Source organism: Mus caroli, unplaced genomic scaffold (genome assembly GCF_978045245.1).
Source record: "Mus caroli unplaced genomic scaffold, Mus_caroli_1 scaffold_18, whole genome shotgun sequence".
Taxonomy (NCBI): domain Eukaryota; kingdom Metazoa; phylum Chordata; class Mammalia; order Rodentia; family Muridae; genus Mus; species Mus caroli.
Window position 1 is genome coordinate 27,058,525 of NW_028227273.1, and position 27,803 is coordinate 27,086,327.

Consider the following 27,803-nt stretch of genomic DNA (forward strand, 5'->3'; position numbering starts at 1 on the left):
TGATGATTAAGCATGTTTGTCCCTCAACAGAGGAATGGATACAGAAAATGTGGTACATTTACACAATGGAGAACTACACAGCTATTCAAAACAATGAGTTTATGAAATTCATAGGCAAATGGATGGATCTGGAGGATATCATCCTAAATGAGTTAACCCAATCACAAAAGAACATACATGATGTGCATTCACTGATAAGTGGATATTAGCTGATAGTGTCTACGTAGCTAGAAGGAGGAGTTGTGAAAATTCCCAGTACACAAAAGTCGTGAACATTTGATGAGGACAGAGATAGTTACTCTGATGTGATAGATAAACACTGAATGGATCTATCAAACCCCATGGTCTCTGCCAGCTGCTGTAGGGTAAATTTGTAGCCCCAGTTATTCAGACAGCTGAGGCAGGAGGATCATGTGAGTACTGCAGTATGAAAGCAGCTTGGGAAAACAGCAAGACCCTCCCTCAAAAGAAACAGCAAGCAAGCAAACCACAGCCCCAGAAGTAGGTACCATTAAGTAACGTGGTCATTAACAATGTTAAAGCAATTGAAAAAAAAAATCCTTATAAAACCCTACGATAGGAAGCGTCTTTATCTCCCTTATAGGTGTTCCTGGTCTTATCACACTTCATTATCTGTCACTTTAATGATTGATTCTGCCTTAAGGAATTTAAATAAGAAAACAATTGTTCCTTCATATGGTCACATTTTCCTTCTACTTGAAGAATTTCCATTAATAGTTTTTATAGGGAGAGTCTGTTACTGCATAATCTTTTACATTTTTTATATTTAAAAAAATGTATGTTTCCCTTGACGTTTTTGAAAGCTATCTCACTGGGTAAATAGCTCTGAGTTGATCTTTAATTTAAAAAAAAATACTTAAAGGCGCTGTTTCATTCTGACTGGTGTGAGGTGCAATCTCAGGGTAGTTTTGATTTGCATTTCCCTGATGATTAAGGATGTTGAACCGTTTTTTAAGTGCTTCTCAGTCATTCGGTATTCCTCAGGTGAGAGTTCTTTGTTTAGCTCTGTACCCCATTTTTTAATAGTGTTGTTTGGTTTTCTGGAGTCGAACTTCTTGAGTTCTTTATATATATTGGATATTAAATCCCCTATTGAATTTAGGATTGTTAAAGATCCTTTCCCAATCTGTTGGTTGCCATTTTGTCTTATTGACAGTGTCCTTTGCCTTACAGAAGATTTGCAATTTTATGAGGTCCCATTTGTTGATTCTTGATCTTACAACACAAGCCATTGCTGTTATGTTCAGGAATCTTTCCTCTCTGCCCATATCTTCGAGGCTCTTCCCTACTTTCTCCTCTATAAGTTTCAGCAGATGCTGGTGAGGATGTGGAGTAAGAGGAACACTCCTCCATTACTGGTGGGATTGCAAGCTGGTACAACCACTCTGGAAATCAGTTTGGTGGTTCCTCAGAAAAGTGGACATAGTTCTACCAGAAGATCCAGGAATAACACTCCTGGGCATAAACACAGAAGATGCTCCCTAAGGACGCATGCTCCACTATGTTCATAGCAGCCTTATTTATAATAGCCAGAAGCTGGAAAGAGCCCAGATGTCCCTCAACAGAGGAATGGATACAGAAAATGAGGTACATTTATACAATAGAGTACTACTCAGCTATTAAAAACAATGAATTTGTGAAATTCTTAGACAACTGGATGGATCTGGAGGATATCATCCTAAGTGAGGTAACCCAATCACAAAAGAACACACATGATATGCACTCACTGATAAGTGGATATTAGCCCAGAAGCTCAGAATCCTTCTTAGAAGGGGGAACAAAATACCCATGGAAGGAGTTACAGAGACAAAGTTCGGAGCAGAGACTGAAGGAATGACCATGCAGAGACTGCCCCACCTGGGGATCCATCCCATAAACAATCACCAAACCCAGACACTAAGGCAGATGCCATCAAGAGCTTGCTAACAGGAACCTGATATAGCTGTCTCCTGAGGGGCTCTGCCAGTGCCTGGCAAATACAGAAGTGGATGCTCACAATCATCCACTGGACAGAGCACATGGTTCCCAATGAAGGAGCTAGAGAAGTGCCCAGGAGCTGAAGGGGTTTGAAGCCCCATAAGAGGAACATCAATATGAGCTAACCAGTACCCCCAGAGCTTTTTGGAACTAAACCACCAAAGAAAACACATGGTGGAACTTGTGGCTCTAGCTGTATATGTAGCAGAGAATGACCTAGTTGGTCATCCATGGGAGGAGAGTTCCTAGATCCTGTGAAGGTTCTATCCCCCAGTATAGGAGAATGCCAGGACTGGGAATGGGAGTGGGTGGGTTGGGGATCAGTGGGAGGAGGGAGGGGATAGGAGATATTTGGAGGGGAGAAACTAGGAAAGGGGATAACATTTGAAATGTAAATAAGGGAAATATCTAAAAAAATAAAAATAAAAAATGCAACAAACAAACAAACAAACAAAAAACAACCAAAAAAACAACCAAAAAAAAAAAAAACCCAACTAAACAAAAAAGGCTGTTCCATTGTCTCTGGGATTCCATTGTTTTTGAACAAAAGCAGACCTCTGGCATCCCCTTCTTTGTTTCCTTGTGTATGTTTTGAGCTTTCCTGTGAAGGTGTGACTTGTTCATCACCAGACCAATGTGGTGGCAGCTTACGATGTGTCTGTGTGGCCCGACTTCCACTTTCCTTCCTTCTCCACTGCCTCCCTCAATTCTCTGACAGGGTGTGGCCCTGTAGCCCTGGATAGCCTCAAGCTCGGCGCCATCCTGCCTCTGGCTCCATTGTGTAGGATTACATGGGTACACGTTCACACAATTCTCATGTCTTAATCATTGTCATATTGAATGCCTACCTCTGTGGCTTTGGTTTGCCTGGAATTTCAACTTTTTGTCTGAACGTTTAAGGCATCAATCTTCCTTCAGCATCTTAACATACAGAGTAAAGTTATAGCTGAGTTAGTCCTCCTGTCCGGCCTGTCAAGAGTGCCACGTTTTAGGTCTATTTGAATTGCATTTTCTCTTCACATTCGCCCGCTTCTTTGCCCGCCTGGTGATTTTCTAAGTGAAATATGTCTTCTTGTTGGGGATATACATTCTTTTGTTTTTCGGTAAAAAGTATTTGAGCTTCGATGTGTTATTTGAAACAGTTAGGTTCTTCCATGGCTCACAGCAGAACACAAGCAGCTTTTAGACTCAGCACCTTTCCTGCCACTGACGTTGCCGCCCTCTCGAGAGCTGTTTCATACGAGGTCCTATGAATCCTGATCCTTGCCACTGTGATCCATGTCAAGACTGTTTTCAGCTGAAGACTGCAGGGGACAGGACCCTCTGATGGTCTCCAGAGAAGGTTGGGGGTGGGGTGGGGGGGTGTCTCTGCTCACTTGCTGTGAATACAGTGTGCTTTCTCGATACCTATCTCCATCTTCTAAACTCACGTTTCTCAGCAGCCTTGGCCAGTCTCTTCTTCCTGAATCATGAGCTGGCCTCTTTCTCTATACATTGAGCTGAGGTCATTATAGACACGTGGCACCATCCTCTTGGCCACAGGCCCTCAGTCTGTTCCTGTCACCTATTTTCTGGGTGCCACCATATAGCTGTTTCTGTTGATTTGTCTACAGGTTCACTGGTCTTTGTTAATTATACCCAGAGAACATTCTACTTCATACTTCATTTTTACACATGAGAATTTCATCTTGCATAACTTCTAATTTTTAACTTGTTATGTTCCTGCCATTGAAATCCATAGGTAGCTGGGGCATCTGAACTATAGTTCTTTTAACACTTTGCTAAGCCTGCATCCCCATGTCTTTTCTACTGACCGAATCCCCTTTGATGGTCGATCACCTTTTCTTCTTGCTGTGCACTAGGTTTTGAAGCATTTCAGGTGTTTAAGGGTTGGCCTTTGTAGTATTTCCTTTAAAGAGTGTACAGCTGTATTTTCATAGATAATTACATAAGGATTTTTTAAAGAGGCAGGTTGGTACATTTTAGAAAGTACTGTAGGTGAGGCAAATTATGCCTGAATAACACGTGACCTCCCTTGTTCCCACTGTGTGTCCTGGGTGTTAGGTCACATCTTTTTTATAGTAGTCAGTATGAGTTTCACTACTTAGTCATGGAAGAAAGCAGAAGATTGCTGTACCAGGTGTACTGTACTATGTACACCAGTGTGGCAATCAGTTCACTAGTATTATAATATATATGCCTATATGGCCAAGCATGTACCGCTCTTGTAATCTGTATACCAACATGGTGATATGTATACAAGTGTGGAAATATATACACCAATATTATAACATGTACACCAATGTGGTAGTATATATTCCAGTATTTTAATACTCACATTAGGGTGCATCTGTGTTCTTCACCTTCCATTAAGAGGTCTTGACATTTTTAATTCTCCCTGGCTCTTTTCCCATGAATTTCTTCTGACCTGATCCTGTGGCCATGTGGTCCACGCAACTCCCACTAGGATTCAGTGAGTCCATCTGCCAGTTCCAAGCTGTTCCTCTCTGGTGTCCTGGCACCGGTGTCCCGTGACCAGCAAAATCTTGCTGGTTTAGCTTTCCTGAGGTCTGATCTCTGGGTCTTCTTCATCTATTTAGATGATGGTATCTGGACCGGATGCTCTTCTGTTCAGGTAACAGCCTTGATGTGGAAAGCTACACCCCTCTGCAATGCTCACTCTATGGGTTTGCTTTCCCTATGCCATTATTGCTCTATATTACCTGATGGCAGGTTTTACAATGACTGATTCTTTCCTTTGACCCTTTTCAAGCCCTTCCCACTATGCGTCTGAGAGGGTTATCTTGGATTCTGTGTCCTTGCTGAGAGTAGAGACAGGAGCCCTGGGGCTGAGTTTACACATCTGCCTACGTGACCATCAGCAGGATTTACTCTGGTTCTCTTTGCTCTTTAAGATGACAGGTCAGGAGTGCCTGGACCCCTTTGCACACAGATGTGTTAGGAACACCACAAGCAGGGTCTGAGGTCCTGAAATGAGTACTTAGTGTTCAAAAGCATTCATGAGCTCCCAAGAAATATTCGTTAACAAGTGTCGACATCACATTGTAGTCAGTGATTTCTTCTGAAGCGTTACATCTCTTCCTATCTGGTCTGAGTTCACCCTCATTCACAAGTCACCTCAGAGAGACATGGCAGAAACTCGGGTTTTCCTCTTTTCTGCTATTATTAAGCTGGAGTGTGTGCTGCTTGCTGGGAGAGTTGGAGCTAAGTAGACAGACTGTCTCACCCTGCATCTTTGCGTCTTAAGACTTCCATATAAGGGTGATTATTTATTTTCATTGATTTGTAGCCTTCATGAAATACCATCAAATTCATGAAATGTCAAAGAGATGGTTTCAAATTAACACGCATGCAGCTGCAGAGATGGCTCGGTGGTTAAGAGCATTGGTTCTTGCAGAGGACCCTGGTTTGGTTCCCACCATCCTGATTACCGTTCTCAACCATCACTAACTACAGCCCCAGGGGGTCCGACTCCCTCTTCTCACTTCCACATGCACCAGGCATGTATGTAATCTACATATACACTTACATGTATATGGAGAAACACTCATACACAGAGTAAATAAATCTGAAATTAAAAACAAAGTTTTTCACCATTCACTCACATTCAGAGGAATGCAGATGGATGTGAGGTATTCTTTCCTTTGGTACAACCCACCCTAATTTAATCTTAAATTAAGTCAGAGAGGAGTGGGAGGGAGGAACCCAAGCTCAGGAATGATCTTGCTAACAAAGGCAGCCAGGCCTCTTTCCAGGGTGTGGCATCAGAAGAACAGTGTGCCATTGTCTTGAAGCCTCTTTGTGACATCCAGAGGACTGACACAACCTCTGACCCTGAAACTGCAAAGTAGTTACTGACTGCGATGGGTAAGGAGCTCCTGAGCTGCTGTCCCACTTGTGGGAAGTACTATCCTGGAGGTTACGGCTGGAGTCACCAACATCCCAGAGGTCCTTGTGGCAGAGGTAGAGGTGTGAGGCAGCAGTGGATTACTAAGTAGGGGGGGTTCTTAAAGCAGACAGAAGATGCCTGTCCAGCCCAGACAGAACGAACCAATCTGCTGTGGGAGGAGACCAAGCTGTTCACTGGGTGGGACTCACAGATCGGAGACCCTAGAATTTCTCTGGGTGGCGAAGAACGTCCTGAGTGATAAGCAGTGTGTCCAGTAGACTGGGAAAGGTAGAGGTTAGGGTGAGTGTTTGTAAAACTACAAGTTCTCTCCAAATCTTCTGCAGTGAAATCCCAGCGAGTGGGGCTCAAAGGCCAACGTCTGAAAGCGCCCCCCTCTCCGCCTAGGAAGTTTTTAGCAAGAGACATGCTATGAACTGCTCAGTAAAGTTTTAAGGCAGCTGGGTCAAATAGAGCACAACAGCTTTGGTCCAGTTACACTGTCAAAGTGTCCCTGGTGTCTACAGATGCCCCCTAGATTCCAAATTCTTCTGGCTGCTTCAACCAGGTCCAGCTTCTGCCGGGTGACTTGGAAGCTGTGATCTGTTACTGTGACACATGTTCACTGGCTAACTGAGTAAGTCATTCGAAATGTCCTTGGCCTGAACATTGTTAATAACTAGTTAGGGAGGTGGGAGAAGAAAAAGACTGAAGGGAAGGGTAGGAGCTGTCACTGAGCCAGGGTGGTCACTCCTGATTGTCACAGATGTCCTCAGCTGGGGGAAATGGACCCAGCCATCCTTCCCTTCCAAACTCTTCGTTCTGCAGACACTTCCTAGGGTTTGCTTGGTTTCTATCATGTGCTGTATCTCCATGGAATATGCACAAATAAGTTTCCAAATACAACCCAACCCAACCTGTGGCTTCCTGTGATCCAGGGCTACAAGGTTATGTGTGAGTCTGCAAATCTACCTCTTGTTCAGAGTTCCTAACACTGCACATCTGCTCCTTTCTATTACATTTTATGTTCTTTCGAAAGTTACGTTTTTTTTCTATATAGGGTTATTAAAAATTGCAAGGTTTATTTTAATTGGTGTGTGCACAGATACAGGTAGAGGCCAGCAGAGGGCGTCTAGTCTCCTGTTGCTTATGGGCTGCTATGACCTCTGCAAGAACAGCACACTAACCCATCTCTGACGCGTCTAGGATGATACAGTTTTTAAAAGAAATAATGAAAGAGCTAATTTCTCAAAGGGTCATTCAAATAGACATCACTAATATTCACAACTTTTCCAGAGATTATGAATTTTGAATCAATGAGTCAGTATCAGTTCATTTATTGAACATGAGGGATAGGATTGGTTTCCCCACTCCCAAAGCAGGTGATGGTAACAAGTTTTTTTCTAGAGACGTGCGTCTTTGCTGTTATTCTGTAATGAAGATGGATGAAAATGATCAGTTGTGTATGTATTGTCACGATGCACTCTCACTGTGGAGTCTAGCCTGCACTTGAACACACTGTCTTCGTCCTAGCCTCCTGAAGACTTTAATTATAGGCATAGGCTGCTACTCAGGCTTCAGTGAGTTGGTCAGTTGAGTTCAGAGTCTGTGAATACCACCATTGTGTAGGTTGCTGGTTGGCTGAGAGGGAAGGGCTCTGAGATCCATCCTTATCCCCGTAGGTACACCTTATAGTCCCAGAAAAGAGTCGTCTTTAATGACTCCTGTAATTCAGCGCCCTCTGCTGGTCTCCATAGGCACCTGCACACACACAAACACACACACACACACACACACACACACACACACACCAAAGATGCTGTGTGAGCAAGCAGAGGTCCTGGTAGGATTTCCTATTACCATCCCGGTAGATATTCTGATAAACAAAACATAGGCATTTTTTTTTCTTTAAAGAGAGTGTTAGAAAGGAAAATGAAAGCAGAAATGGCAAACCCTATGATATTTCTACATCATTCATCAAAGTCAAGCTATTAAATGGCAGCCATTTTTTAATATAATTGAAAATAGATGCAGTGAAATGTGAAATCTAACTCCTTCCATCATGAATCTCTTAAAACACGTGTGAAGCCCAATGGATTGGTCATGCAGAGTGCATTCAGACATCATTGATCCTAGTAAAGAGCGCTCGCCTGAAGCAAAGGGTACCAGTGGCGTTTGGGAGAATGAGTGGACAGGGAGCCGTAAAGGAAGGAAGCCTCCTGGGATGGGCTACCTCTCTCTGAAAGAAAAAGGTTTCAGTGGAGATGGCAGGAAAGAAATAGCTCCGTCCTCCAGGGTATGACCTACCGATTTGGGATTTATGGTTTCCTGTCTGCTGTCAGGAGTTAGATACTGAGCCACTGAGGCTAACTGGAATGTGGAAGAGCCTCAGGGATCCTGGTGACAAGAGCCCCCTCAGTGTGCTTGGTGTCAGCTAGCGTGAAATTACTTACGCCACTGCCTTCTGAGGGAACTCATAGTACCTTGATTTATCAAGTCCACATAGGCCACAGGTGCAGGGTGTGCTGGCCTGCGTGCGGCTCTCTTCGCCTAGCCCCAAGGGTTATTATGAGGAGCCTAATGTGAAGCACTCACTTGGTTTGCTGTAGAAATGTGTGAGGGGTCATCAGTGCTCGCTGATATTTTGGAGACGGTGGAAGGGGGACAGATTCTAAAACGCCCTCAAGTGCACAGCTGTCGTTAACGGTAGAGTTCACATCTTCAGTCTTTGCGGTGAATAGCACAAATTGGTTCCTTTATGGCAGATATACAGACATGGTTTTCACATGTCTTGTGTTATCTATGTTTTATGTACGACTCACATGTCCTGGGATATGAGGCCTGCTACTTTGACACAGTGTTAGATTTCTTTCATAACGTCAGAGCCAAAGCTTGTTTTCCTTTAATAAAAATCTTCTTCATTTAAAAACCATTTCAAGTCATTATTTAAAAACCTGTATTTAAAAATTGTACTTTTCTTTGGCGACGCCGTGTTGGTGACTGCTCTGTTGCTGTGATCCTGCGCTCTCATGGATGCAGCTTGGGTGAGGCAGGCTCTATTTTTGGCTCACAACTCCAGAGCAGTTGTGTGAGTTGAATGGTGTGAAGGCACCGGTGTAGAGTCCGGGTCCACTCAGTTCATCTGAACAGAGGTAGGAAGAGAGAACTGGAAGCCGGGAGAGGCTATCAAACTCAAAGCCTACCTCCGACCCCGTCTTCCACAACCTTATCACACAGCGCCACCATCTGGGGAGCAGGGGTTCCAACCCCTGAGCCTACGTGGAGCACTGCTCAGTTAAACACCACGTTTTTTTAGTATACAGTGCCTGGTTTCTCCTTGATTAAGTATTTCAATGAAGGAAATAGCTATCTTCAGTTATGATAAAAGTGTTACTTTATCTTGTCAGGCGCCTTTTTTTTCCCCCAGAAACATGTTAAGGTAAGAAATGGGATCATCTCTGATGTGCAAGATTTGGAACTTTTGTAAAATGACGGATGATTGTAAAACACAAGCGGCTCAGGAAGACAGGCCGTCTGGGAGACAGCAGAACTTGCCATTAGCAGACTGCTGTGTGAAAACAGAGCTCTGCAGCCTTGAACTTGCCTCTAACCCTCCGACGGCTTCTTTTTTCTTATCTGTAAAACGTGCTGGCTTCTGTGAAAACTCTGCGGTTTCCTTTTCTCTCTTGAGTTCTAGGATCACTGTTTCCTCAGAAACCCTGATTGGGGCGTGCTCCAGCTTCAGGCTGTGCATGTGTTGGGGGTCAGCCATGTCTCAGTTAGCCAAAGAAAATAAATGGAACACAGATGGCTATTACCACAGGGAATAATCCAGAAATGAAGCCATCATGGAGTGAGTCCGTGTATGGAAAAAGTATGCTATGGAGGACGGTTGGTCAGGAAGGGCTGATCTGTTCTCATCCTGAAGCCCCCTCACTGGTGCTCGGGTTAAATGTGCTCTTATAGTTTGAAACTCTAGTTTGAAACTGAGCTGGTGTGCGTTTCCGGGAGGAGAAGACCATTCATTCCCACGCAGGGAAAGTCTGTCTAGATGGACCGGAGAGTTTAGTTACCACCTCTGTACAAGAACATCCATGTGAAAGGCAGGAAAGGCCTTGGTGAGCTCGCTTGTGATGAGGTCCTGTCATCCATAGGGTTTCTGGAGCTGAACAGGGGTGGGGGCGGGTAATAGACACACAGAAAGGGAAAAACAAGGCTACATCTTTTCCACAACTCACTGAACATCAATCGTGGCGATAATGGTTGTAAATACAGACTACACCTTTATTGAAAGTGACCGCATGTCATTGGATACATCACAGCACCACAGAGACAGACAGAGAGCTTGGAAATTGAGGTGAATCCTTGACTACTGCCAGAATGACTTCAAACGTCATCAGTGCTAGCTGCACCGGGCCCCACAATACCACATAATAAAAATGTATGCCACAGTGTGCTTCAGACCCATACAGAAAATATGTAACTTATATTTGAAGTACAAATGGGAAGATGGTTTAGCAGTCAACAGTGCATAATGACAGTCTAGAGCAGTGGTTCTCGACCTTCCTAATGCTGGTACCCTGTAATACAACTCCTCATGTTGTATGACCCCCCCCCACCATAAAATTATCTCATTGGCACTTCATAACTGTCATTTTGCTACTGTTATGAATCGTCATGTAAATAGCTGATATGCAACCCCTAAGAAAGGGTCATTTAATCCCCAAAGGGATCATGACCCCAAGGCTGATAACGACCTGTCTAGAGGGACCAAGCTTGGGTTCGAGCACCCGAGTGGGGCTACTTCCAACCACTACCATCTCTACAGGGTCAATACAGTCTTTTGGCTTTTACCCTGAACACATGTGCTAGATGTTTTACACACAGACACACACACACACACACACACACACACACACACTCACCTTTAAAAATGATAAGAAATAAACCTTTGCAATAAAAGGCCACCCTTTAAGAAGTAGTCTAGATTACAAAGTGCAGTGTAATTACAAAAGCAAAAAACCACCATAGATGACCAAGACTCAGATACCACTGAAAGCAGGGGAATAAATTAAGGCTGAGAGAATTCCTCTGTGTGTGTGTGTGTGTGTGTGTGTGTGTGTGTGTTATAGATTCTTTCCCAAGTATCTTAATTGGATAAAACACGTAGCCTTGGAGCCAATGAACTACGTTCCCGAAATGATTTTCTACACATAGCTTTAATTTATCTTAGGGGATAATGTGGTTAGATTTACCTGTGAGGTAGACTGAGCTTCACCCAAATTGATGTACAAATCGAGCTTAGAAATTGCATATTAGTGTGAACACAGGCAGAAATAAAAGGTTTCCACTTGAGGATTTACTTTGCCTGTATCTCATTCCTGTTCCTGGTTTAGATGAATTAACTGAACAGGGAGGGGAACCATTTGCCCTCTGTGACAATGTCCTTTGCTTTGATCAGTAACTCATAGAAATGGCCGGCTGCCTGCCTGCCTGCCTCCCTCCCTCCCTCCCTCTTTCCCATCTTTCCTTCCTCCCTCCCTCCCTCCCGTCCTCCCTCCCTCCCTCCCTCCCTCCCTCCCTCCCTCCCTCCCTCCCTCCCTCCTATCCTTCCTTCCTTTCTTTTTTCTTCCTTCTTTTTAGAGTCAACTTTCTCCTTTCCTCCCTTCTTGTATTCAAAGCTGTCTAAAATCTCAAAGCACATCTAATTATTGAAGTTCAGAGAAATTAAAGCAGAAGTAATTTGTTGTTTGTACCAAGCACAGTACTAGTGGAATTTACTATTTACTCCATATTCCCTTGCTTCTTTGTAGTTAGTGGCAGCCAATCCCTGCCCCCTCACACACACTTTTTGCCACAATAAGAGTGTTTTAAGAAACACATTGTAGTTGGCAGACACTCTGTGCTAAGGAGAGCCTTTGTGCTTTCTCTCAGAGAGGTGGGCGTATATACTCATGTGATGGGACTGTTTTTGACTTTCCATGTATCACACAAGAACATCAATATTTTTTCTAACAAATCCCATTTCTTTTGATGACTTTGCCCAACTGTGGGCTAATATGAGAATCCTGGCCCTGTTTGAGGTAAGCTGGGCTCTTCAAGGATGCTTATTGAAGAGAAATGTACTCCCCTGAGAGCCGAGGAACGTATTTGTACATTGTATGTTGTGTAGTCTATTCTGTATTTGGACGCATGCCATTCAGCTTACCAAGAAGTTTGGGCGAACCCACTGCAGATTGCAAGTGGTGTTAAGTTGAATTAAGGTGTATTGAATATACCTGACTTTTCTGCCCCTGTATTTGTCTATATTGCAGAATATAACTTCTTGTCCTTATGGTCACAGCACTGGTCCACACTTGCACGAGGATTAGAATAGGCAAAGACCAACTCTAAAGCACTGTTTCTATTGACTGTACCCACTGTGTTTTGTTGTTATAGTCTTTTTTTGGGGGGGGGATGTTGCTATTTTAAGACATGGTCTCATGTGATCCTACAAAGCTGAGGATGAAGCCTCTGTTTTCCAACCTCTGGGACTTCAGGCATATACCACCATGCCTAGCCGACTGACTGTGTCTTGTGTTTGTACCATTGTAAAATCAAAATATCATTCAATGAAACCAGCAGAAGTTGGGGGCTATTTGCATAAATGTATAGATACATGTATGATCTATCTACATGGCCTCTCAAGGAAGGCCAGGGGGCAGGTGACATGTCTTTGAGGCTGTGCCCAGGGTCTATCCTAGACACCAGCGTTTTCCTATAACAGCCCTGCTGGGAATGGTGTCCCAAGAAACTTCAGAAATCCCTATTGTGCTGCTTCTCTGTCATCCAAAGACCCTTCAACAGACCATGGCCGCTCTGGGATCTCTCTTTCCTTAGGAAGGGAAGGGGAGATGGGTGCTTCTGGAACTGTCTCCCAAAAATTGAGGCATTGCTTGGTCTGAGGTAATGGGAAGCAGGGTGTTTCCTGTCCACTTAGGGATGAGCTGAGACTCGGGGTTGTGTTGGCCAAGCTCAGACTAAGGTAAGACCAGCTGTCCAAGCTCAGACCAAGGTAAGGCCTACAGCTCAGTACCCTTGCCATCTGGAAACACTCCTAGAACCTTCTTGGTGTAGAAGCCAGGCTATTCTTGTTTGGGTACTCCCTTTAGCAGGGAGTGAGTCTCAGCCTATCCCAAATGGCTTATTCAAGTATTCTTTCCAATTACAGCAGTTGGAAAAAATTTTGGCCACAAATAACAATAACAAAAATAAAGTAGGTTTTAAAAATAAGTGGGGTTCCCCTCCCTGTCACATTTCTGGAAGTCCACAGATCAGCAGCATCTGGTGTTGCATGTCCATGCCAATCACTAAAGTGTCTAAGCTCTGTCGCTCAGTGCTGAGATGGCTGCTAAAGCGCTGGGCTTCTTGTCCCAAGAAGGAAGAAGGCAGAAGAGAAAGAGGGTAGCCCCCGTGTCAGAATAACAGCATATTTCCATTAAACCCAGGAGAGGCCTACTCTTATATGACTTGGGTCAGAGGGTCAGGTGTTGTCTAGGGAAATTGGGGAATGGACCCAGATTACTGTGAAGCTCTGACAAATGCTGTTTTGGTGGTTGTGGTTTTAGTCAGGGCGCTGGTATTTCAGCATGTGCGAGAGCCTGCCATCCAATCTAGCTCCATGCCTGATAGTAAATTAGGACATTATGATAATTACTACCACGGGGGTTCACTATGCCACCTAATCTTTACCGGAACGTCACTTAATCCTTACAGCAACCCCATGGAGACTGTATGGCTAAATTCCTGTTTCCCATATTAGGAAACGAGGGTTGCAGTGGGTCAAAGTTCAGTCCAGGTTCCAGAGCTCAGAGGCCACAGGGCCTGCATTCCAAGCTGGGCTAGCTGGCTTCTGAGCCCTCCTCTAAGTCACTATATGGTATTCATTCTTTGACACAAGAATGTGTATTGTAACAAGCTGATAATTCGGTTATCTCAAGGGGCTTCAGGAATTAAGAAAGTTTGTTCTCAGGGAACATTTGGATAAGAATCCAAAGGCTTTTGAGCTGATCCCCTGCTCCTTGGTCAGTACTCATTCACTCTGTAAGTATTTCTCAGTTTCTACAGTTCACCAACACTGTGCAGGTAACACAGGCATGCCTCCCCAGGACAGTGTTACAGTTGAAAAAGAACAGAGAGAGCCTTTGTCCCCCAGGAAGAGAGGGTGGCTTTCCAGCAAAGCTAAGGAATGGTAGTGTGCCTGGTATCAGGTTCAGGGAGGAGTGACTGCAAGGCGGGTGTTCTGAATCCAGGGAGAGAGCTCACTGGCCTTAAATCTAGAGAGGAATTCTTATTCATCATTACTACAGCAGGAACATCTGTGTCACACCTGCCTCCTACGAATGCCCTCATCATGTGAGAGCATGTGTAATACTGGGACGGACAGCTCCGTGAGCCTGACAACAACATCCATGACGTGCATGAGAGCTAACCGTCATATGGGAAAATCTGCTACAACATGAGAGAACACGGAGGCTCACAAAGCATTATATAGTGGAATACTTTTAAAAGTTCTTTAATATTTTTTTTTTTTTTGTAAAATTGTACCCTACCAGTGAATTTGCGGTTAGCGGTATGCATAGCTACACGTGTGTAGGTGCTTGCATGCACAGATGTGCTTCATGTGGTGGCCTGGGGATACCCTCAGATGCCATCTACAGTCCACCTTTCTTCTTAGATTGAGACCAGAATCCTCTTGCTGCTTTAGACCTCACCGAATGGGATATGCTGCCTAACCAGTGAGCTCCCAGAACTTGTCTGCCCTTGCCTCCCCAACACTTGAGTTACAAGTGTGGATCACCTCAGCTGACTGTGGCTTCTCTCGATTGTACTTGGGTCTTCCTGTCTGCTTTGCAAGCACTTGTTTTTTTTTCCCCTGACAGAACCATCCATGTCCTTAGCCCCATTACAATCTGTCTCAAAGCATGATGGGTTTCCAGTGTTCTCCATTTGGGATGACTCATTAGGGATGGGCTGCAATCACCGTGGTGACTGCTGAGGAGAAACGGGGTGGGGAGGAATGTAAGGACCCTGCCTTTAAAAACTTCACCAGAGAACAATGGATCCAAAGGCATGGATGGGAGCCAAGTTACAAGTTCCAAGGCAGCTCCCTAGGTGAGCAGGACCCAGTGGTCACTGCCATCCCTGGCCATGTGTACCCCAAGTTATGTCCTACTAGATGGAAAATCACTTCTGCTTAAGTCAAGGGACTTTTCTGTGGTAGGGAGACGACACTGAAGCTGTGCTGCCTGCCCTGTTGCAACAGATTAGAGTCTCTGTGGATCTAGTTTTCTCTGATGGTTCTCTCCATGGGCGATTTTGCTGACACCTCAGTAACAGAAAAGGCTGGGGCCAAACTATAAAGCAGACAGACAGACAGATGTGTGCGCACGCGCGCGCGCGCGCACACACACACACACACACACACACACACACACGGGGTCAGGGGAGGGAGGAAGGGAGAGAGAGTCCTAAAGCCCTTTGAGCAGGACAGGCTGAAGGGCTTACAAATTTCCCCTACATGTATTTAAAACCAGTAAAAAGTTAAAACTAAGACAATTCAACTTGGCCTGGACTCAGCTCAACCCTTGATGGGTCCAAAGGAATCCTCCCTCACCCAGTTCCCAGGGAGAAGAGGCGGTTACCCTGGTTACCTTCTGCAGGGTGAAGCTTCCTTTACTCCAGCCTCCTGGAGAGCTTTAAATAGCCTTCACCTAACAGCCTGTGAGAAAGGCTCCATAGGAGCTGCCTGTTTTCAACCCCTGTTAGCAGCATGCTAGCACACAGATGGTCGGCCCTGAGAGATAACAGTTGTTGAAGTTAAAAAATGATCAATATTTTAATGAAATTAGATGGAGATGGCAAATATTAAAAAGTGAAATTATGGCTCAGGTCCACAAAGAAATAGAATCTTTTTAAAAAGGAGGTAATGGATTACCTTGATATGAAAGATACAATGTGAATTCAAACACTTGTTGAATGAACCTAACAGATTAGACAGAGAGAAAGAAATAAGAAAAATAAATGTACTAGATACTAAAAATTCCTTAGGTAAACACAGAGAAAGCTGGGAACGTAAAGAATATCATGAAGAAAAATTGGAATAGTGTGAAACCCTAAAAGTTGTGCCATTGAAAAAGAAGATAGTCTTACAGAATGAATGAATGAATGAATGAATGAATGAATGAGTAAATCCTAGTTCAGTGGTGTGCATCTGTAATCCTGGAGACCCTGTAATGAGAAGGGAGAACCCCTGCCTCACATGAGGTTTAAGTACCTTGGTTAAGTACTTAATTCCCTAGTACCTTGGGCCATTCTTTGACTCTCTATATGTATGCTATGGTACGCACAGTCCTGCACCAACACACATAAACAAACAAACAAACAAACAAATGGTATATAAAAATGGAAATAAAGACATTCAGGAGAGCAGAGTGAGTTCATTTGCTTAGAGCACAACTCTAGTATAGGATGCTAAGGAATCAGATAGAAAGCCCTGAAGAGATGCTCAACATTGGCCTGATGCACATAGAGGAGATGCTCAACATTGGCCTGATGCACATAGAGGAGATGCTCAAGCATCCCACAATATAAAGGTTGGGGGAGAGTGGGGCTCTATGAGGTAGTGAATGCTTAGTGGTGGGTACCACTTACACATGGCTAGTAGGAAGTAATCCAGATGTAGGTACTGTCAGCAAGTGATACAGATGCAAATAAAGAGACAGCAAAGGAAAACACAGAGAAATACAATCATTCCCGCTTTAATTTCATTTTGAATATCTAGCTATAGATTTGAATATATAGCATGTCTTTAAGATCCACTTGAAGCCTAGTAGTGCCTTCCTTGCCGAAGTTGCTGTGTGACACAGTTACGCTCTGGATGTCGTGTAAGATTTTCCAGGCATTGTTTTGGTCTAAAAGAAAAATGCAGACATCGGATGAAACCTAAGCATGGTTCTGTCCTAATATGGTGAGGTATGAGGCCCACAATGAGGCTCATCCAACCGCTGAACGGGCATGGGGACCAGCATCACCCACGTGATGAGCTGTTCCCACCCAGGATGAAGACGAACTCTTTGAAGCCCTTTCCCATAAATGCAAAAGGCTGTTCCAACGCTGTTTGTCCTCAAAGTGCCGTCGGACTTCTCTGCCAAAAATAAAAGCCGTTCGCTGTGGCGAACGGATTCTTTGTGAGACCGGCTTTGTCAGCTGCTCGAGGACAGCGTCCCACACCTGTTGTCTCTGCTGCTAACAATGTCCCTTGAAGGTCCCCTTGAGATTCCACTGATGTGTCTTCTTTTCATGGCTAGGGAATGCTACTATAACCAGGCTGACGCTGTTTAGCCCTAAGCTTATCTTCCTTGGTGGCCTTCTTGTTTCTCAAGTATGTGATGTCAATATTTTTCAGTTCTTGGGGACATTTGCACGTCTGCTTAGATTCCAAGATGAATTTTTCTACCACCTGCAGCCATTAACATATCTTGTAAAAAATGTTTATTCTATTTTTTTTTGAGTAAGTAAAGAAAATATAAACTTATGTAGCACTGAAGAGATGGCTCAGTGGTTAAGAGCATTGGCTGTTCTTGCAGAGGACCTAAGTCCAATCTCCAGCATCCACATGGTGGCTCACAACCATGTGTAACCCCAGTTCTAGAGGATCCAGTTACCTCTCCTGGACTCTGCTGGCACCATGCATGCAGGCAAAACTACCCCCACACATAAAAAAATATAATAATTTAAGATTTTAAAGGGCTGTTGTATACAGAAATGTATTCTGGATGGAGAAAGAGCTTCCATTTCATTTTATATAATGCCCACAGGGTCTTTGCCTAGGTATTAGACTCAGGACCCATGCATGCTGTGCTGTGGTTTTCTGTCAGGCCATTCTCCCGTGCCTACATATTTATTTTCTAACAGAGTTAGACTGCAGAATCCATAACTATACTCTGTTTTGGATAACCATATGCTTTTCTCTGAATAGGATACTTGTGGACTGCGAGTAAAGGTGATATGAGTTTCAGCGTTACAAGAACCCTGTGTTAATTTACTAACATTCTGTGAATTTGTTAGTGGTGTTCAGAATTAAGTCTTGCTAAAAAAGGGAAACACAACCATTAAAGTCTTAGTGGGGAGCACTACTACTCTGATAGCCTGTTAACCACATGTGAGTCTCGAAGCCTTAGCGGGAGCACTGACTTTCCTGTTAGCTTGTTGACCCTATGTGAGTCTTAAGCCTTCAGGGGAGCACTGATCCTCTGATAGGCTGTTGATCACGTGTGAGCCTCAGCTGCTCCAATGTGTCTGCCTTCCCCAAGTGTAAGGAATTCACAGAATAATTTATCACCAAATTATCAAACAAGACTGCCTAAAATTCTTTTTTATTGCACAACATACTTTTGGAGTTGAGTATTTCCTATTTTCTTCTAAACCATCTTAAGTTTTCAAAAGTAAATTTTCTGCTACCAGTTAATGTCAGAGCTAAACTGTTTCTGGTCAGGTCCCAGAAAACGATCAGTAACACATGTACAGAATCTTCTCTCAAAGATGACCAAGCCTGGGAAATGCCAAGAGATGGGGTTTCTGGTCCTGTCAGTGGGCGGGGCCACACCGCCCTGCTCAGACACTGGACCCACACTTAGTGTTGGTGTGCTTCCCTCCCCTTTTTACTTTAACCTACACTGGTCTCTGCTCTGGCTCTTTACCCACTGCCTTGTCCTAATAGAGGTTCCCCATTTACAGTTACATATTATTTTTGTTTACTACTTCTTAAGCTCATCAGCTAATTTTATAAAATTATTAATTTGTTGCCTTTCAATTAAAAAAGAAAATGAGGTATAGCTATTAACGCTTACCATCTTAAGCACTAGTAATATAGTCCAGAGTCATTAAATATAGTCCTGCCAGGCAGGCTTCACCATCACGGATCGCTTTGCACATTTCATAACTGAAACTCTGTCTCATTAACCCCTAACTACTCACCTCCCAGCTGCCACTCCAAATCTGACGACACTCGGTCCTCACAAAAGTGGACAGACGCGTTCCCCTTTGTGTCCCGTTGCTACTGCTCACTTCACTTACCACCATACCCTGAAGTTCTTTCCATGCTGAAGCATATTTCTTTTTTTAAAGATTTATTTTTATTTATTTATTATATGTAAGTATACTATAGACACTTCAGAAGAGGGCATCAGATCTCATTTTGGATGGTGTGAGCCACAATGTGGTTGCTGGGATTTGAACTCAGGACCTTTGGAAGAACAGTCAGTGCTCTTAACCACTGCAGCCATCTCTCCAGTCCTGAAATGCCCTTCCTGTTGCACTCCCCACAGCTGGGTAGTTGCTCTTTCTACCTCTGTGTACACAACCTCTGTATAGTACTGTTCTACATACTAACACATTATAGCTATTTGCCCACTAATCCACATGCGATAAACATGAGTCGACAGAGACCTCTCTGAGTACCCATTTTTAGTTTCTTTTTCTTTTTCTTTTTTGTTTTTTCTTTTCTTTTTTTTGAGGTATATTCCAGAAGTGGGATTGCTGGATTATTTAGCAGTAGATCTTTTAAAAACCATTTTTTGAAGGACTGTAGTACTGCTTCCCTCTGCGTTTCCATTGTACACGAGGCTCCCGTCCCTGTAAGCCTCACCAGTCCTTCGTACTTCCTGTCTAACCTGACGGTGTGAGCAGCTGCCTTTACCTCCTCTTACCATCTTGTAAGGAAGGCACTTTACTGAAACAAGCTTTAGCTGGACGGATTTCTCACAGATTTAACTTACCATCTTATGTGTGAAAATTATTTTTAAATTTTAATTTGAATATCTTATTAATGTTCATGTCACTATACAGACTCATTATGAAATATGGGGGAGGGGGCGCAGAATCCCCACTGAATGGTACTCTCCCTATGGCAGTAACTGCTCCTTGTTGACTTTGAACTGAGGTGTGTCTGTGCCTGTTTGCGTGTAAGTATGTGTGCATACGTGTGTGTGTGTGTGTGTGTGTGTGTGTGTGTATGCACACGTGCATGGCTTTACACAGGCACCCAGTTTCATTCAAATGTTGTTCTTTCCTCAGAAAATCCATTCCTCGCTGCCGACGAATCAACAGGATGCTCTCCAATGAATCCCTGCATCCTCCCTCCTTTAGTCGCTCCAACTCTCAAGCCTCTGTCGACAGCAGCGCATCCATGGAGGAGTTCCTGCGGGAAATCGAGAGTATCAAAGAGAGCAGTGTGGGGACGCAGGAGGAGCAGCCACCCACTGCTGCTGCTGCTGAAGTCAAGCCAGTGGATGGTAAGGGGTGGGGGCTGGGCCTGCCCTATGGGTTTCCCTCATCCTTTTGGGACAGAAGTCGCGCTACCTGACCTGTGGCCTGTGATCAGTAGAGATAGAGGTAGCAGCCGGAGCTGAGGGGAGAGCAGGCCTCGGGTCCTGAGGTCTCCCTGCTTGGGGGTAGTGTTCTCTTGGGTTGGATTCTTTTTTTTCAAACAGACTGGGCGGGCTGATGCTCCTGACATTAACATCTGTGTATTTGACGTTTAGGGGAAAGAAGGTGGGGGTGGGGGGAGAAAGGCAGGAGTGGTAGGCGGAGATTTGCCTTAACGATTTTAGAGGGGGAAATTACTTTGAAACATTCGTTGGTATTATTATATTAGAATGCTTGGTATCCCACAAAATAAAAATCATGTTAAACACTGAGGGCCTTTTGAGACAAAGCCAAAAGCAAACAGATAGACAGAAACAAACAGAAGGGGGCATAATGATACCTAGCCCTTGGAGGTCAAAGTCATGGGCTTAAAGCCCAGCCCAGCTAACCCTTGCTTTCACTTATGAGGATGCATAACATAAGGCGTCCAGGAATGTTTTCACTCATCAGAAGTTAACCTTGAGGCAAGAAGCCTTCTGATCCTTCATTCTCTTTTTAGTCTTTTGCAACACTGAGACACGATTGTTTCTGTGTTTGGAATCCCACGCCATACAAAATTAGCTGTCTCTCGTACTTCATGACCAGAAAGTGGACTTCTAGCAGTGAACTCTGTGCTCAGAGCTGCTCCTGTCCTTGCTTTTGTTTTGCTTTTTTTCAGACAGACATTTGAAGGATAGGATCTCCTGTCCCATATCCTGGCCTTTCTTGCTAGCCACCCAGAACCCTCCAGTTTCTAATCCGAGGCCTCAGGCTTTGCTGGCATTCTCTCCTTACACACTCCCACTGTAGGTGTCTTCATGTGTACAAGCTCAAAGGAACTGGGAAAATGCCTTCTGCTATAGCCTAAACTGCTGCACAGTGCAGGCTTATTAAACTAGAGTGAATTTGTGCTCACAGGTATTACTTTGAAGGTACTTGTCAGGATTTTAAGCACACAACTCAGTGGCTTTGCCAAAGGCAAAGGCAAAAGCATGGCCTTCTCTAAGCCCGCATGGAGCAAGATGTCATGTCTCCAGGGGTGGTGGTCCACATCTAAAGCCCCACCACTCAAGAGGCTGAAGGAGAGAACCACTAGTGTGAAGCCAACCTGGGCTGTATAGTTTTTGGCCTTGCCCCTGTGTCTGAGACAGACAGACAGACAGACAGACAGACAGAGAGGGGGGAGGTGAGGAAGGGGAGGGGGAAGGAGAGGGAGAATTTCATTTAAGCTGGAAGATTTTCTGTGACATTCTCATCTGTCTCACTCCTCCCAGTGACACCGTCTAAAGCCAAAGGTAGCCACAGTTCCCATGTCTGTGTGTCACAGGGTCATGTCGCTGTGCTCAGTGATTATGAGATTCAGATCGTGTGTCAGTGAATCCATTGCTTTTCAGTCTCTGGCAGTTGTCATCTGTTTTTCGGGGTGTATTAATGAGGTAGCCCCCCTTGGGTGGTTTTTAGCAATGTCAATGTATTCTTCAGTTCTGGAAGGTAGACATTGAAAACCGGCAGCAGGGCCGTGCTCTCTGGAGCTGTCAGGAGAATCCTGCTGCTCCTGCTGCTGCTGCCCTAGGCTGTGTTGAAGCTGGCAGCCGTTGGTGTGCCTTGGCTCCAGACTGCTCCAGGTGGTGGTATCTGTGTCTTTCTCTTTTTCAAAGGGGCCAGTGGTAACAACCAAAGGGCTCGCTCTGTGCCAGCATGGCCTTACTGTAATTTGGTTTGGCTAGGTGTCTGTTTTGTGTTTTGCTTTGCCACGCTTGGGATGGAGCCGAGGGACTTGTCCATGATGTCCTGGTGCTCTGCCTCTCAGCTAGCAACTCAGCCTTTCTACGTGTGTATTTTAGAAGCTGTCCTTTCATTCATTTCTAATTTTTATCTGTATTGAAGTATATAAGAAGTAAATTGGAATTGAGCATCTTTATGATATACATTTTAATCAACACAGTCAACCCATAACTTACCTGTAAATGCTATTTCCTACCTAATAAGGCTGCACTCACCCGTTGCCTCATTAGTTGGCAGTGGGCTTTGCATATTGAAAGAGGACCAGGGTGGGGCCTGAGGATTATAAACTCCGGCTTTGTCTTAGTTAGGTTTTACTGCTGTGAACAGACATAATGAACAAGGCACCTCTTATAAATGACAGCATTTAATTGGGACTGGCTTATAGGTACAGAGTTTCAGTCCATTATCATCAAGGCCTAAGCATGGCAGCATCTGGGCAGGCATGGTGCAGGAGGATCTGAGAGCTCTACATCTTCACCTGAAGGCTGCTAGCAGAATACTGGCTTCCAGGGATCTAAGATGAGGGTCTTAAAGCCCACACCCACAGTGACACACCTACTCTAACAAGGCCACACCCATTCCAACAAGGCCACACCTTCTAATAGTGCAACTCCCAGGGCTGAGCATATATAAAGCATGCAGGCTTTAATGCATTGAATAGAACATGATTAACAGGTTGACACTGAGTAGGCCGTTGAGTATGTGGAGCCAAAATCAGTGGGGTGTTCTGGATTGATACATGTGACAGCTGGGAGTAGGAATGTGAGCCTGCATTCTTCATAGTTCAGCCAATGAGAATTATATCCGCATCCACTGTGGATACTTCTCGCCTAGGAAAACATTCTAGCTATGTTCTGCCCCAGTGGAAGGTCTGAAGTTTTAGACCATCATTACCCCGGGTTTATGTAAACTTTGTAGTCCCCCACCCCCAACTGCCATTCTTTCATTATTCCTCACGTAAGTCGAAAGAAAACACAATCCAGCTTTTAGAACATTAGTATTCATTTGTCTTTCTTTTTTTTTAAAGATATATTTATTGTTATATGTAAGTACACTGTAGCTGTCTTCAGACATCCCAGAAGAGGGGATCAGATCTCATTACGGATGGTTGTGAGCCACCATGTGGTTGCTGGGATTTGAACTCAGGACCTTCAGAAGAGCAGTCAGTGCTCTTAACCGCTGAGCTATCTCGCCAGCCCCTCATTTGTATTTCTAACTTCATCCCTAGACTTGATAGTCTTGCCCAAGGCTTAAGCTTTGCCCTTCCAAGCCCTTCAGGTTTGAGTTCACCATAGCCCAAGTGTCATCGCTTCACCAAAGCTAACCCCAGCAGCTCACCTTCCGTTTCTGTTAAAGGGGCAGTTTACAGAGCAAGCAAATGAAAGTACAGTCGTAAATAAGATTATTTGCCAAGTTAGTGAATGGGACTCAGAGGGCGCATTCACCCTGTCTGTTTATATACGGATGATACAACAGTGCAAGCAGTGTTCAGGACTCATAGGCTGAGACTCTGAGATGAGTTTACACATCAGTTGGGTCTACTCCCCAAGCACCCCGCATTCCTGGTAAGCCTGCTTAGCGTAGTTCCCAGTGATGCACGTGCAATGGACTTTCTGTATGGGGGTATTATCCTGAATTCCTTTAGCTCTCATCCATTCTGTCTACATTAGTAATTAATGTTCACAGATGAACCTTGGGGCTTGAATTGCTTCCTTAAAAATGGACAGATTGCCACATGTTCAGAGTTTCAGGAAGATGACCAGCTCTTAACTCTTTAATTCCCGGTTCTTTGCCAAATTCATCAAAAGTTTCTGAGAAAGTATCTCGTGGCTCCGGTGATTTTTCTTACTATCCCTATTATGGGGTAGTCTTCTAATTGGGAATTGTGTTCTCTCTCGGGATGGTGGCTGTACCCTGTGGCCCTGCCCTGATGGAGCTCCAGGGGAGGTGGAGGTGGATGTTTTTGGTATGCCTTTCATGGGGCACTTCTTCATCTTGATGAGTGGCATGATGGCCGAGTGCCTACAGCAAATAACAAGAATCCTTGTTTCTATTGTGCTCTGGGCTGACTTATCTCCATTTCATTGGCCAGGGGATGCAAGGGGTCAGCAATACCACAGACGCATGGATTAGCAGAAGCAATGTATTAACTGTCGATCCCAGAGAAAAAAGGTCCATTATTTTCCAAGATTGAAGGGAAAGCCATTCAGGACTTATACTCAAGCCATAGATAGGAATCTAGACAGAAGGATTATATATGTGTGGAACAAGGCCTTAACTGGAGTGCAGGATTCAAACTAGTGAGTTTAAAGCAAGTTTCCACTTGGTGGGGTGAGTGTATGCCAGAGGTGGGCTCAGCAGCAGGAGCTCTGTACAGTCCAGGAGGAGAGTCTATTAGGTTGCTTTTGGCCATCCCACACAACATGGTCAGCAGGAGAGAAGGTAGAGCCAGTGAAGACATAGAAAGCTGAGATTCTGTCAGGGTGACTGAGCCCCACTGCTGATAGGAGAAAGTTAAGCCGGTATTCATTATGGGTGCTGGAGCAGTGTAAGGCAGTGGGAATGCATGGTGCTCTTTGCTAAGGAGAAACTGAGGACTGGAGACAACATTTACCAACGTCTGTCAGCTACTAAGGGGTGGATATGAAGCTGCATTGGAGTGACCGGAAAAAAGTGTTTGTGTCCTACCAACCCATGCCTTTTCTGTTACACTTTTAAATCAAAACATTCAAATTTCGTCTTCCTTTGAAATTAGTAGTCCACACCCGCCTTGTCTTCCATCCTCTGATGAGGTAAACTTCCTTCCATAGTTGCAACATTATCCTTGCTCTCCTGGGCAGCCTTTATGACTTTGCTTATGTAAAAAAAAAAAAAAAAAAGTACAGACTTTCCATTCATTCTTTTCATAATTCATGCAGAAGAAAGACAATCTTAGTTGGCTGTGGTGGGGAGTGGTACCATCCCAGCCTTTGGAGGTAGAGGCAGGAAGATCATGAGCTTAAGACCTCATCTCAAAGCTACAACAGAAAGATAACTTTATATAGTTGATTGATATGTCTGACTATCGGTATATAGAGCTGTAGCAACCTGTATTGTCATTCCTCTAGAAAAGGCCCTAATCTGCCTTGTTCATGCTGTTTCCCAGAAGGAGAGCTTGAAGCAGAGTGGCTACAAGATGTGGGATTGTCAACTCTGATCTCTGGCAACGAAGAGGAAGACGGTAAAGCGCTCCTGTCTACATTGACTCGGACCCAAGCTGCTGCAGTGAAAAAGAGATACAACACATATACCCAGACTCTGAGGAAAAAGAATAAACAACCCGTCAGGGATGTCAGAGACATCTTTGGAGTCAGCGAATCTCCTGTATGTAACAAATATTTTGTTCTCAGAAGACATTTGCTGCGGTCTCGGGGTGAGAGGGTGTAGCGGAGATGGGAAAATACCTCCGATAAGGCTGGTCCATGTTAACTCTCGGAGGAAGCTACAGCCAACAGGTCTGCAGCATCCTACACTCTGAGGCCCGAGTGATCAGTTGTCTTTACAGCTGCTTTCCCTGCAGACCTGGTTTACTCCTTTTTCTGTTGAAGTTAGAGAGTAACTTCTTTGACAGTGGAGTGAACCTTCAGGGTTGGGAGTCTTAGGAGATTCTGTGCAAGGCACAGAGGCTCTAGGGAAATACCAAAGCTTATACGTGAGGCCACATGGGTTGTTTTAAATGGTAGTATAGAGAAATGAATAGAGAACCTTTAGGTTTAGAAATTCCAATATGATAAAAAACAAAACAAAACAAAACAAAACTGGAAGACACGAGAACCAATCAAATGAACAATTATAAACAAACTAGGGAAGTGGTGTGGTTCTTGTGAGAAATGGCTGATGGCATTCCATCTTGACCATAGATGTTCTGTGACTGTAGTGCCCCTGCTGGTGCCAATAGTAACCCCACTCTCACATTTCTGTCAGCTGGCCTAATGGTTCTTCCAATGTACTCTCCCTTTGACTAGCAGTTCTTCCAGTGTACTCTTCCTTCTCTCATTGCACCATCTCAGAGTTGCATGGCAGTGTGTCTTGATACAGCAGATATTTATCAGATGCATTCTGTGTGCACTATCCCAACAGATATTTATTGGATGCGTTCTATGTGCGTGATTCCCTTACCCGATGCTATGCAGAGAGGATTCATGAGACTTGGGGCTGATAAATACACAGGATAAAAGAAAGCTGGTACTGTGCCACAGCACGGAGATTTAATTCAGTTAACGCATCGGACTTAGGGTTCTTGTGCGTTCCATTGAAGTATCAGTCTTGACATAACATAAGACACTAAGGATGGTAGGGAGCATCTTAGGGTTACTCTTTCTGTGAAGAGACACCACACACGACCAAGGCAACTCTTATAAAGGAAAGCATTTAAGCTTGGCTGGTTTACAGGTTCAGAGGTGTAGTCTATTATTATCATGGTGGGGAACATGGTGGCATGCATGGCCCAGGAGAAAAAGCTGAGGGCTACATCCTGATCTGCAGGCTGAGGGTGTGTAGGGGAGGGGGAGATATATGCTGGATCTGGTGTGGGCTTTGAAGTCTCAAAGACCACTCCCAGTCACACACCTCCTCCAACAAGGCCATGCCTCTTCCAAAAAGGCCATGCCTCCTAATCCTTTTAATAAGTCTCAAATAGTACCACTCCCTGGTGACTAAGTCATCAAATATGTGAGCCGTGGTGGCCATCATGGGTAGCAATCATGGATGGAGTCTCCAATTTAGAGTCATTTCAGGTTGTACCTTCTTTCTTAGATATATTTATCATAAACAGTAGTTGCCAGGGAGCTTGCATATGCCTAGTTAACACAACGCAGCTGTGATAATATTACCCTGGAATAACACTGTCTTTCAGAACTTTATAGAATGATAGCGATGGTCTATTTCTATTTTGTCTGATGTGACAGCCTCCAACACATTTGCGAAAGGCAGTTAACTGAATTTGAATTTTGTTTAACTTCAGTTGATATAAATCAAAACAGTCACATATGACTTGTAGCTTTTGTTTTGAACAGCAGAGTTCTAGAATCTTCTGTCATCTATTATGGTGATATACCTTGCTGTGTACTGTGAGTTCGATGACATTTGAACTTTCAGCTTCGTTGAAGTCTGTGTCTTTCAGGAGGAAGAATTGCTTTCTTCTCTGGCAGTAGAGTAAAGATGGCTTCTGTCCCCTGAAGGACTTTAGCTGTAGACTTCCTGGCAAGGATGTCTGCCAATGAAAAATTTGCCCTGATAGGTTCAATTCCCTGGGTTGCTTTTCAGTTGTTTCTGGGATCATATTGCAGTAGTCTTTACATTTTTGCCTACCTGCATTCTTTACCAAATCTATCTCCAGCTACTTCAGAGGTTGGGCTCTACTCCAGCAAACGGTGAAGTAGAATGGATCTATGGGTACATCCTGAATCCTATATGGAAAATACCACCCATGGGCTCCTGTCTGGCTGCTTGTTCTCCACCTGGCAGTATTCTGTTGGGAGTTGGAGGGACCTTTAGGAGGCAGGGGACTGGTTGATGGAAGTAGGTCACAGGGCCAGACCTTTGAAGATTATTCCTACCCCTTTCTGGTTCACCAAGAGACAAACAGGCTCTCTGTGTGTTTCTACCACCCAAAGCTGAACTATTCCAC

At 44.3% G+C, this 27,803-nt stretch overlaps 1 protein-coding gene across 3 annotated transcripts in view; it reads left to right on the forward strand.

Moving 5' to 3' along the window:
* Positions 1-27,803, forward strand: part of Arhgap28 (Rho GTPase activating protein 28) — a 162,420-nt gene that overhangs the window by 79,432 nt on the left and 55,185 nt on the right. For all 3 annotated transcript variants that reach the window (XM_021149846.3, XM_029470857.2, XM_085832877.1), the window contains exons 2-3: positions 20,021-20,238; positions 25,281-25,498. In XM_021149846.3, coding sequence (XP_021005505.1) covers positions 20,021-20,238; positions 25,281-25,498 — 436 coding nt within the window. The remainder of the gene's footprint in view (positions 1-20,020; positions 20,239-25,280; positions 25,499-27,803) is intronic.